General features: G+C 36.0%; 1 protein-coding gene, 1 long non-coding RNA gene and 1 pseudogene across 2 annotated transcripts; all 3 read left to right on the top strand.

Moving 5' to 3' along the window:
- Positions 1-1,990: 1,990 nt before the first annotated feature.
- LOC144560464 (uncharacterized) lies at positions 1,991-2,883 on the top strand. Its single transcript, XR_013513404.1, has 3 exons — positions 1,991-2,138; positions 2,241-2,291; positions 2,685-2,883. It is a non-coding gene; the product is annotated as an uncharacterized LOC144560464 (long non-coding RNA).
- An 857-nt stretch (positions 2,884-3,740) lies between these two features.
- LOC144560287 (potassium transporter 26-like) lies at positions 3,741-5,148 on the top strand. Its single transcript, XM_078309453.1, has 3 exons — positions 3,741-3,978; positions 4,246-4,593; positions 4,682-5,148. The coding sequence occupies exons 1-3, from the start codon at positions 3,741-3,743 to the stop codon at positions 5,146-5,148; spliced, it is 1,053 nt and encodes a 350-aa protein (XP_078165579.1).
- Positions 5,149-6,963: 1,815 nt separating this feature from the next.
- The window catches only part of LOC144560961 (alpha-xylosidase 1-like), a 28,713-nt pseudogene continuing 22,782 nt past the window's right edge, over positions 6,964-12,894 (top strand).

The raw sequence follows: 12,894 nt of genomic DNA, 5'->3' as shown, positions 1-12,894 counted from the left end.
CTTTTTTGGCCCCCACGAACTCCAGACTACCCCCTCTCACCTGCATCTCCCTTAGGTGACTTAGGACAAGTGACCTACCTCACCGCATATGTAACACCGTCGAGGCTCGCCTCTGAATCCTGTGTCACCTGTGTGACCTGAGTTGGAGACCGCTAGTGCTGACTTCACCTCTGGAAGTCCTACTGCCCCAGCCTGTAGCCTAATCCGGCTCTCCCCCTCAGTCGAGTACCCCTCTAGATCCTTCACTTCTAGAGCTGGCCCTTCGAGTCTCATGTCAATAGGTGACAGGTCAACCTTCTGCCCCTTCGGCTTGCTCTCAACAGGAGCTTGGCACACGGCCAACGCTCGCACCACCAAAGCAGCCATCTCATCAGGGGTCAGCTTCGCTCAGGCCTTTGCGAACACATTCTGGGTCACCTCATTCCCGGTCTTCTCCCCTGACATTGATCCGACTCAGATCTACGCCTCACGTATCGATCTTTAGTCCGAATCTCTTCTACTACTCTCTTAGACCCGATCTCGCATCTCCAAGACGTATCTAAACCATCTCCCCCTTTCTTTCTCTTCCTCTTGTCCCGATCTTGATTTAGCGCATCAAGACTCGAGCTTAAACCAAATCAAACCCAACCAAGAACCCGCTTCTCGGGTACCGTGGGATTTAGGCCTCCCACGCCGGCCAAATCAACACTCGGAACCTACCTTTGGTGGCTGGCCGGCCCTAAAAGTGGTGGCACGGCCTAGAAACGAGGAAAAACAGCCAAAGAGAAGAGAAAGAAAAGATGGCTGGTGGTCAAGGCGGAGCTACAGTGCTGCTTGGCCAAGAGAAAGGGAAGGCGGAGCAGAGAGAGAGGAGCAGCGGATCTAGAGCTGGACGGCGGATCTAGGTCAGAGAAGCCTAGATCATGGCAGTGGCGGTAGAACTAGGGCGGGGCGGAGCTCGGCGGCCGGACGGAGCTCAGGCTGTGACCAGGAGGGTCAGGCGACCTGAACGGAGAGAGGCGGAGCTCAGGCAGTCGGGCGGAGCTAGGCGGAGGTGGCTCTTCCTTGAATCTGTGAAATCGCGGTTACTGTAGCGCTACAGTAGCGATTTTAGGGTTTCGTTTTTTTCAGCTCTGATACCAAATTGACAAAGAGGAAATGGTTCTAAAATGAATTGTTATTCTATTCCTTGGAAAGTTGGGCCTATATAGGCGTTACAAATTACATCCGTAACCCTATAATTCTCTATAATTCATTTCTTACCAATACAACCCTATAGTTCTACTAATGCGATAAACATACATAAATCTCAACAAATCTCAACAATACTTACTCGACAAGATATGAATACTTACACGATAAGGGATTCACGACGATGTACGAATACTTGCACGACGAGGTATAAATACTTGCACAACGGACAATCCGAAAATACATCATCATAGATCTCATTTGAAAGAGAAAATTACATAGAAGACGTCCATGATTTTATATTTACAAATTTCGTTACAAATCGTCAGAAATATTGACAAAATTGAACGGAGAAAAAAAAAACAACTCTAAAAACGTGTAAAAGATGTGTGTGATGTATCCAGTTTTTTTTTTCGAAATACTTGGTATCTTAGGTATGAATACTTGATATATTATATATTAACACTTGCGTGCATAGGTATCCATATTTGCACTTGTCAGTTATAAAATCTATCAAATATTAAGTGGTCCTCCAAGTAATTAATGAAATACAGTTAGTTAATGATTCCCATAAGTAGTTATTGACTGGGGGATGAATGGGGGAAATTGACTGGGGATAGTTAGTTGATCCCTTTAGAAAATGAGAAGGAATTAATGATGCTATAGGAAAATGTCCACATCTCAGTATGTACTTGTGTTCTAACATTTGATTGATTTTAAAGGTGGGACCTTTGCTTTGTACTCGTTACTGCGGCAACATTTGAATTTCAAATCAGAGATGGTGATGTCGTTAAGAAGTCTGGATTCTGATGCCAATTTGCAATTCCATAGCACAAGAAGCTCAATTCAGTCCAAAGCAAAAAGGTTCTTAGAAGAGAGCTTTATTGCGCAGAAAATTATCACTTATATAGTTCTACTCGGTACATGCATGGTCATAGGTGATGGTGCCCTCACTCCGGCTATTTCAGGTATACTTCATAGTAAAATGCACATATACTGTTCATTTTGCTCTGAAATTTTTTCCTTCATTGTTGGGTATATATGTTGACTCCCATTTTGTAATTTTACAGTTCTATCAGCAGTGCAAGGAATTCAATCCAGATCCCCCAAAATTACCCAAAGTAAGTACCTGAATAATTTTTCTTTATGTTAATAAATAAGTGGGAGGTTTGGACTTTGGACTGGTGCCACTGGTACTCAACCTGGTAGACAATATTCATGCAGCAAAAATATGTGATTTTGGAAACATGATCAACGAGCAAGTATTTTTGAATATTGAATTAATCTTCACCTCATTTATACTAATAGTTTTATCAGATTTTAATTTGAATTTTAGTGACTCAAGTTATATTAGACATGATATGTTTAACTTAAGTGTCTTATTCTTATTTGGCCCCAAGATCACTGCACAATTCTTTAATTATATTTCTTTTAGTTCTCTTAGTACATTAATTAAAAATTGTACATTAAATAACTAGTCAATTTTATTAAGATTACATATATTGCTATTACAGATTATGTGGTGTGGCTATCGGTGGCAATATTGTTGTTACTATTTTTGTTCCAAAGATTTGGTACCAGTAAAGTGAGCTTCTCCTTTTCTCCAATCATGATACTTTGGTTCGGATTCACTGCTCTTATTGGGTTGTACAACATCATCAAATACTACCCTCCAGTGCTAAAGGCAATATCACCTCACTACATGTTTTATTTCTTTGCTGATCAGAAGAGGAAAGGATGGACATTGCTAGGAGCAATTGCACTTTGCATTACTGGTATAGTACCAAACTATTTTGTGTATTAGCCAGAATGGTAGTTCTAGCTTATTATTCGTCCTTACATAAGTTTAAAGTAATTAAACTTAGAATTAAATTGATGGAAATATTAGAACAAAATCTAGTTTGGACACTTCACAAGATAACTTGGTGGTTAAATTTCCTGGGATTAGGCAATGCATTTAGGTTTGTAAAATATAATTGAAGTGAATTTCTAGTGTATACCGAGCTTTCAAAAAAGGAATCTCAAGTAATTCACCCAGTGATCAATAACTTAAAGAAAAATGTCTTGAAACTTTTTATTGCCCTCTCTGATCCATCCATTTGTATTGTGAAGTTCAACTAAGAGCAATCACACTTGTTTAGGGATTTCATGTTTAGAATATCAAGCTTTATATTTAGTAAACATGTAGAAATTGTAAAGCAGGCGATTGCCGACAACCTTCAAAAAAAGAAATTGTAAAGCATACGAAAATATATCAGGATGTTCACAAGACTAATTGATAAAATAAAAATCGTCAACAGGTGCTGAAGCAATGTTCGCTGATTTAGGCCACTTCAGCAAGGGTGCAATTCAGGTATAATTGCACAATTTCTGCATATTATCAATGGGAAAATGTCAAACTTGCTCTTGCTTGTTCATATTAACTTTTTTTTTTTCAGTTTGCTTTCTGTTCCATGGTGTATCCAGCTCTGATCCTAGCATATGCCGGCGAAGCAGCATATCTGATAAAGCACCCTGACCAATTGTCCACGGCATTCTATAGCTCGGTACCAGAACCATTATTCTGGCCCATGTTCATAGTGGCCACCTTAGCTGCTGTAGTTGCGAGTCAGGCTCTGATATCAGCAAGCTTTTCTATCATCAGGCAGTCGATTGCCTTGGGTTGCTTCCCGAGGGTTACCATGGTTCACACATCCGAAAAGCATGAGGGGCAGGTTTATTCTCCGGAGGTCAACTACTTTCTGATGATTGCTTGTATCTTGATCACCGTCGGATTCAAGGGCGGTGCTGAGATTGGAAATGCATTTGGTCAGTGCTGCTTTTTCTTTACAGTTTCATATCTTATGGTATTTGTTTTCTAAATCAGGATATACTTTCAAATAATCAAGAGTGTTCTCAAATCTCAAATCTAACAACAATCTTTTTTGCATATATAATTACAAATTATATAGGAGAAATTTTTATTTTTCACTAATTGAAGCTTATGTTATTCTTATACAAATAAGGTCGTTTCATAAGGAATGACATGGGGTTTGAGTCATATAATAAGAAAACTTCTGTTTACCTATGCTACAGGTGTGGCAGTGATATGGGTGATGCTAATCACAACATTTCTACTAACGGTGGTGATGATTGTTATCTGGCAAACAAACATTGCACTTGCCCTTCTATTCTTCACTGTCTTTGTCATCATAGAAGGCGTGTACATGACATCCCTTCTGAATAAACTTGTCGAGGGAGGTTGGGTTCCGTTCGCTATCTCGGCAATTTTCATTGTTATCACTCTCACATGGACGTACGGCCGTAGAAAGAAGGCACAATATGAGGCCCAAAGGATGTTGGATCGGCAAAAGTTTGAAGAACTGATGGCATCTACCAGACGGGTGCCTGGTGTCTGTTTCTTTTGTACAGATCTCATGAATGGTACAGAATCATTGTTATTTTTTAAGAATTTATAGTTTATAATCATTGAAACATAACATGTGATGAATATGTGGTATGTGTCTTTTAGGCATCCCTCCGATCGTCCGGCATTATACAGAGCTGATTGGTAGCATCCGCAATGTGACGGTGTTTGTCACTGTCCGTACATTGCCGGTCCGATCCGTTCTACCAAGTGAACGGTTCAACATTGGCAAGTTGGGCCCAATGGGTGTATACAGATGCTTGGTACAATTCGGCTACATGGATGTCCACACCATGGAAGGAGATGAATTTGCGGAATCTGTCATAGCTGCGTTCAGAGATGCAACAGAAAACCAAGAGGAGAGGGAGATGCTCGATGCAGCCTTGCATGATGGTGTAGTATTTGTTTTGGGTCGTATCATACTCAAAATGACAGAGAAGCAGGGGTATATTAAGCAACGTATAATAAACAGTTTTTATAGATTCTTGCAGAAGAACTTCCGCTCGAATGTTGCGACGCTCCGGATTCCACCTGGCAAGCAGTTACAAGTTGGAATGTTGTATGAGATATAACTTTTAGATTCAAATTAATGTAATGTGTTTTCTTGTATGGAATACAAAATTTGATTTCATCAGAAGATTATACTTGACTACACCATGGAAGTGTTACGTGGTGGTTTCATTTTGTGTGTATATATGCAGATGCTATATTAGTTTAGGGAGGTTGATAATAGTCTTGGGAGATATTTGATAACTAGCTAAACGGGTCAGAGACGGATTCGGATCATCGATCGGGTTGTGTTTGGGTTATTTTATTTCAGATCTTTAGTGCCATAGTTAGATCTTGTGTCCAAATTCGGATTCTTGGCTTTAGTTTTAAATCGTCTAATTTTGAATGAACACAGATTCGAGTTAATTTGACTTTTAAAATTATTATATTTTAGTTAATTTTAAAATTGGATAGGGATGTATTTTGGGTTGTGTTGCACGGATAATTTATTTAATAAAAATAAGAGCCTCTATGCATTCATGCACATAATTGTTGGCATTCAATTCTTTGGGGGAATTGGCAAAAGTGGACTGTTAAAGTACATCACACATTGTAATTAGTGCTAATTTAAATTCTGGACAGTTGACCAACATGATTAATGTTTTTTTTGGAAACCTTCAACAGATTAATGGGTGTATTCAAATTTTTAAAAATTTCTTTTATTTTTCTCATCAAAATTACTTGTTCTCCAATACACTTAATTTATATATTATTAACAAGTCTGGCTAGTATAACATCAGTGTCATTTCAGCCTATATAACACTAACTCCAAAACCTATTGAATCGACTTCAAACGGTGAATTCAAATCATTCAGACCCATTTATTTAATTAGTTGTGTGTTACATGCAAAATTTATAATTTTTCAATTTATTTAGTATCAAGTCAAGCAGTCAAATGTACAAGTTTTTAAGTTAATTTTTATGCATTCGTTTTTCAACATTTTTGACCGCTTGATTTGATACTAAAATAAATAGAAATTATAAAAAATTTGTATGTAAATGCATCACTCATAAAGTAAATTGGTTTGAACGGTTTGAATTCACCGTTTAAAGTCGATTCGATAGGTTTTAGAATTAGTGTTATATAGGCTGAAATGACACTGATGTCATACTAACTTGACTCATTATTAACCTTTGGTTGAAAATCAAAATTACCATTTAATGGCTCCTGCATCACATACGTACAATCTAATTAATTGTACATACAATCATTAATAATTCAAGTAAATTAGAAATTTGAGCTCTTCACAGCGTCAAATTTATTTTGGGAGGGGGAGGAGAGGCAAAATTTTATGGACATGTATATATATATATCTTCAACAATATTTCAAATTCAGAAGCCCCCGGTCTCACTTGAGTCCGCCTCTGCGCACGAATCTTGATGTTCCCATCGAACACAAAACCAAATTTAATAGCTCCGATTGAACCCAAAATCGAATTTGATTTGATGGCTCCTGCACCGGTCACACTTCGGAATTCACATCCCGTCAGGTTACCTGACTGAATACAATTGAATCGAACGGTATGAAATTGGAATTTTTAACTTGACACAAATCTCAAAGCACAAATAATACTGCCCCCTAACGCCATCCCGAGCATCCACCGGATGAAATTAAATCTGGGCCATCCATTTCAATTGTGTTGAGTCAGGTACCTGGGAGGATACTGATCCCACACTTCGTACCACTCAGACAGTCAGACTCAACACACTATAGTTAACATCTCATCGCATGTTAAAAACAGTACCCATTGTGTAAAACCATGCTCTCTCCTTCCACATTGCACCATTAAACCCCGGAGAGAGAGAGAAAGGGGAGCGAGAGAGACAGTCAGACAGAATGGTGTTCTCTTCTCCATCCTTGTTGATTCTTGGATTGTTGGTTTCTCTCTGTTTGAGCAGCGGAATCGCATTGGAAGAAAAAATTGGCTATGGTTACCGCCTGGTATCTCTAGAGGAGAGCACATTAAATGGAGGTTCTCTCGTAGGATACCTCAAGATGATAAAGAGTACCTCAAAATATGGACCTGATATTCCCAATCTCAGACTCTTTGTCAAGTAAGGAGATTTTTTTTCCTTTATTCTTTTTTCGGTTTTCCATCATTTGATATTTTGTGTATTGGAAATTACTTAATTGAGAGAGATGATATTATCCTAGAATGCATTTTCATTTTTGTCCTTCCCCTCCCCTCTCATTTTTTTAAATGGGGTTTTTAGCTTCAGTTGAACTTTTTAGAATTAGTTCAGAGTCATTATCAAATTTCCTTGCTTGACAATGTTCATTTGCATCTTTCTTTTTATAAGTTTTAAAATTGTCTAGAAAAAAGACACTGAAAACACTCCTTTGTTGATTCTTCAAAAGTAGCAAAGTCATAGAAGCAAACACGCTTCTACAACATGGAACTGAAGTGAAATGAAAAAGGACACCGGCATGCTTTAAACAGTACGCGAATCTACGTGAGGCAAGGGAGGCAGTTGCATTGCATCCCAAATTTTCTTCAAAATAAATTCTTATTTTTATTTTATTTTAACTACAAAAATATATTTATATTTTAAATAATCATATAGTTATCTTCTATTCTGGAAATTAATTTTGGGCTCACTCTGTTTCATTGAAGCTAAGCAAACCTAATCTTTATTTTACTTTTTACCCCCAAAATTTCTATTTAAGTGGAAAAGCACACTGACATGCTTCAGCTTAGTGAGATCTTTTATTATTTATTTTTAATAAAGGGTAATTGAAACTTGAAACTTGAAAAGAGTCTTTTGTTTGGTTCCCACGTATCCTCTGATTTCTTCTATTTTGTTTACTATTTTCAATAAAAGTCACCTGCAATAAGATTTTTTTTACAGGTCTCGAGACGCCTATTTTTGTGGCGAACTTGTATTAAACAGTAATTAATGTCAAAACTAATTGGGGTAATTATTTTAAGGCATCTTTATCACGCATTATTAAATATCTCTCATTAGAAAGCATGATTACATCCTGAGTTAATCTTGATTTATCAAAGATTATGCTAAACAATTATTAAGCTTACTTTTAGTGCTAAATACTTGGTCCAATTCGGTGCTATCTGTCTGGTCACCTCACAGCCGCAGTACAGTGACCAGGCAGTATCACAGGAGACCCATCGGATGCTGGTACCATTACCAAATAGAGGAAATATAGTACATATAATTTCAGATATGGGTGCCCGTAGCAGCATGGTACAGTGTTAAATCATGTACCGGTACATCCATGTCATTAATTTATTCTTTTTTTTTTAGAGAAGTGGGTATACCCACCGATTTCCATTACTAAACAAAAACCATAGTACATCGTTTTTGTTACCTAGGCACCATTACATTGGGAGTCTCTACATTAGCTAACAAAACGAAATAAGAAACAAGCATACAAAAGTAAGGCATCAAGATAATACCCACTTGTATAGGCAACAACAAAACAAAGTAAAGAAATTAACATCTCCTAGCCAACTAATCACATAGACCAAAGCAAGTAAAATGACCCTGCAACAAGTAAAAATTACAAAAAACTGCATCTTTCAAACATCAGACCCCTGCATCTTCAATATCATCATCCTGAAAATGATCGATCCCAAGCATAGGGATTATATCCAGCCCATCCACCATAGGGATAGTAAGCAAATCTCCTGACAGACCCTTAACATCAGGAGGTAACACATAAATCAGATTGTCAAGCACATTATATTTCTGATTAGAGCACCAAAATTTAGCAATTGCAAGAATTTGTGTTTCTAAAGTACTAGCTTGTTTGACAATCCCCCTCTTGAAAATTACCCTGTTTCTCTCAATCCAAATAGACCATAAAATAGCACCTATAACAATCATAATTAAATTGGCATCCTTAAAAGGGATGCATGCACCTATGTCCCACAGCTCCTCAAGAGTTGTACAAGTAAAATCAAAATTATTATATTGTGCAATCCAAGCCCATAACTGATTAGCTAGAGGACAAGTTAGAAATAAATGAGAAACAGTTTCAGATGAATCACAAAAGACACACCTTGGATCACCCTGCCAGCCCCTTTTTCTCAAGCTATCCCTAGTCAAAATGCGGTTTTGTTTTGCCAACCAAAGAAAAATTCTGATTTTTAAAGGTATATTAGTAGACCATATACTATTAAAAGTAGAAGTAGGTATGCCCCCAAACAGTAACCATGCATATAAAGAATGAACACTAAAGTGACCAGTACTAGTCCATCTCCAAACAATTTGATCATTGGTATGACTCAAGTGAAAATTCTGAAATTGCGATAATAAAGAACACCATTCGGTATGATATATACTCACTAACTGCCTACAAAAAGCAATTTGCAAACCATTGGACGTAAACACCTGTGAAACTAAAATCTCTTTATCATATGCAATATCAAACAAGTTAGGATAAATATTGTGTTGTTTATGATTCCATATTATGATTCTTCTTTGTTGTTGTTTATGATTCCATATTTGTGAAGCTAGATGCTTTAAGATTGAATCAAATCCTTGTTTGCTTCTATTATTGATTTAATGTCACACAATAGGAAAATTATAACATCATTTTTTTGTAAAATATGCAGACATGAGAATCAAAACAGATTGAGAGTTCACATAACAGATGCTGATAATCCAAGATGGGAGGTACCATACAACCTCTTACCACGGGACCCACCTCCTCCTCTCACTAAAACCCCCAAAATCTCCTCTCACTTCTCTCTTATCTCCTTTCCCGGATCCAACCTCATCTTCACATTTCGATCCAACCCGTTTTCTTTTGCGATTACCCGTAAATCCACCGGGGAAGCCATCTTCAACATGTCTAGTTTTGATTTTGTTTTCAAGGACCAATACATCCAAATATCAACCCAACTACCAGAAACTGCATCTTTATACGGTCTTGGTGAAAATACGCAATCTGGCGGTATACGGTTGAGACCCAATGACCTATACACCTTGTACACAACTGATGCATCGGCAATTAATCTAAATACGGATTTGTACGGGTCCCACCCGGTATACATGGATTTGAGAAACAGTGGTGGAAGAGCGTCAGCACATGGGGTTTTGTTGCTTAACAGTAACGGCATGGATGTGTTTTACAAGGGAAGTTCACTAACTTACAAGATAATTGGAGGACTACTGGACTTCTATTTCTTCTCGGGCCCAGACCCGTTAGATGTCATGAATCAGTATACCGCATTGATTGGTCGACCCGCTCCGATGCCGTACTGGTCTTTAGGTATATATCTTTGTTTATTAATTATTGTCTTGGATTTTATATTTGGTTTGTTGCTGATTGCCTCGTATTTTAAGTGAAGTATGGTTTAGTTGTACCAGTAACTCATGATGAATGCACAAATATATGTGCGCGCGAAACACCAAGTTTTTGGACAAGCACTAGCAAATAGAAAAATACAGTTTACATATTAAATACTTTCATGTATTGAAATTCGCACAAACATTCAAGTGGTGAATTGGTTGGTACATTGTGTTCACTGTTCACAACCAGACATTATACTTTTTCAACTAGTTGGAGATTGGAAACAAGTTAAAATTTGTTTAGTAACTGCTTACTGTGGATTTGCTGAATATACAAGTTTAACAGTGGCATCACAAGAATAACTTGACAGTGCATTAAACAATTTAGTTTAAACTAAAAAACAGTAGGCAGAGAGGAGAGAGAGTGTACAGGCACCTCTCTGTTTCTTTAGTATAATATATGAGATTTTTCAATTAGTCCTCAAATTTACAAATATTACAACTGGAGATTTTAATAAAAATATATTGAAATGAAAATTTTGATTTTTTTTTAATTTAAATTTCAACAACCCCCACAAAACTCAAAATTTAAGAAACAATATAGAAGAAACCTCTTAGCTGTCTAATTTAGTAATTATTCAGTTCATCTAGTCATTAAATTAAATGAATACTATTCTTAGGTTCTACACCTCTAATGTCCACACCCAATATGACACATTAATTAATATCCAAAATAACCTTAACCATGTTGATTACTTTTTAATTGGACATAAAAATGGCCGAATTTTTTATTAATATCCAAATTTAATATTAAATTTCAAAAAATAACCGTATCAGCCATGTTTTTCGAAAATTACCCTTTCCGGAAAAAAAAATTTTCCGGAAATTCGGTCTATTTTCGGAAAAAAATTTTACGAAAACTGGCTAAATCCGGAAAAAAAAATTCTGGAAATAGACGGAATTTCTGGAAATTTTTTTTCCGGAAATGCAGTTTATAAATTCACAGATTGTCGTCGCTTTCATTTCATCCGCTCTCTCACAGTAAGTTTTAATTTATTTATAATTTAAATTTTATTAATTTATTATTTATAATTTAATTTATTTATATTTTAAATTTAAGTAATATATAATTTTAATTTCATTAATTTATAATTTTAATTTCATTCATTTATAATTTTAATTTCATTTATTTATAATTTATAATTTTAATTTCATTTATTTATAATTTATAATTTTAATTTCATTTATTTATAATTTAAATTTAATTTAAATTTATTTTATTTATAATTTAAATTTAGAAGTATTTAATTTGTAATTATTTAAATATGTAACTATTTAATTTGAAATTATTTAAATTCTGAATATTGTCATATTAATTGAAAAAAATTAAAAATGGTGCAGAATAATTTTAAAAGTTTTATTAATTCTAAAATAATTTTATTAATTCTGAAATAATTTTGATTAATTCTGAAATGATTTAGAATTGTTTTAGGAACTTTTTGCTTTTCGGATTCCTTACGGAGCTCTGACAGTCAGATCGACCGGTTTTCGATTGAGGTAATTTTATTTTCTTTATGTTATTTTTAATTTAATTTAATTTATAATTAATTACTTCATTCGAAAATATTTTTTATTTTTTATAATATTGTCCAGAAAATTTAGAATTGTTTACAACCTTCCAAAATGGTTTATAATAATTTTAAAAATTCCAATATAGTTTAGAATGTTGCCCTATTAATTTATGAAATTCCAAAATAGTGTAGAATAATTATTGAAAATTGTCCAGAATATTTTTACCAATGCCCTATTAATTATATGTTGTTATTTTTGAAATTGTCAGACCAATCGAAATTAAAAATGACAACTATTTGTGCGAAAATTTATACTGGAGGGGAAATCCAATATAATGATGAGGGGGTCTATTACAGTACCCGAGCTAAATACTCATTACCGATAACCGTGAACCACAATTTTGATTATCTTCAGAATGAGATTTATAAATTTGTTGGGTACAATGCTAGTCAAGCAAATCTGGAAATTCAAGCCAGGTTTAATATGTCCACGGATGGACAACGTGACTATCAATTAGTACCGGTAATGGACCAACAATCATTCGAAATGATTTTAGGAATTGTGTCGTCTTTTTCACAAAGGATCCAGATTATGGAGTTATATGTAGAATTGGAACCGAACTGTACTAGTCAGATTCCTGAACCTCGATCCCGACCCAGTACGAGTCAGAATCCTATGGAACCCGACCCAATACCAGTTAGATCCCGACCTAGCACCGGTCGGTACTCTGTGGATGTAAGAATGAGACCCGGACTCAGTATCGGTAGCAACTCTGTGGATCAACCAGTTATATCCCGACCCAGTAGCAGTCAGAATCATGTGGATCAAGACCCAATACCAGTTAGATCCCGACCTAGTACCGGTCGGCACTCTGTGGATATACCAATGAGATCCCGACCCAGTTCCAGTGCAGTCCGCAGACATGTACGCGATTATTCGC

Source organism: Carex rostrata, chromosome 10 (assembly GCF_964058835.1).
Source record: "Carex rostrata chromosome 10, lpCarRost1.2, whole genome shotgun sequence".
In the NCBI taxonomy this organism is placed as follows: domain Eukaryota; kingdom Viridiplantae; phylum Streptophyta; class Magnoliopsida; order Poales; family Cyperaceae; genus Carex; species Carex rostrata.
The sequence above is the reverse complement of the archived record's forward strand: the minus strand, read 5'-3'. Positions and strand labels throughout refer to the sequence as shown.

Bases quoted from the DNA above. Each gene is read 5' to 3' on its own strand.
- LOC144560287 (XM_078309453.1), top strand. From the start codon at position 3,741: ATGTTCATAGTGGCCACCTTAGCTGCTGTAGTTGCGAGTCAGGCTCTG. The intron at 3,979-4,245 runs GTCAGTGCTGCT...CCTATGCTACAG, and splicing joins TGAGATTGGAAATGCATTTG to GTGTGGCAGTGATATGGGTG. The intron at 4,594-4,681 runs GTACAGAATCAT...TGTGTCTTTTAG, and splicing joins TTGTACAGATCTCATGAATG to GCATCCCTCCGATCGTCCGG.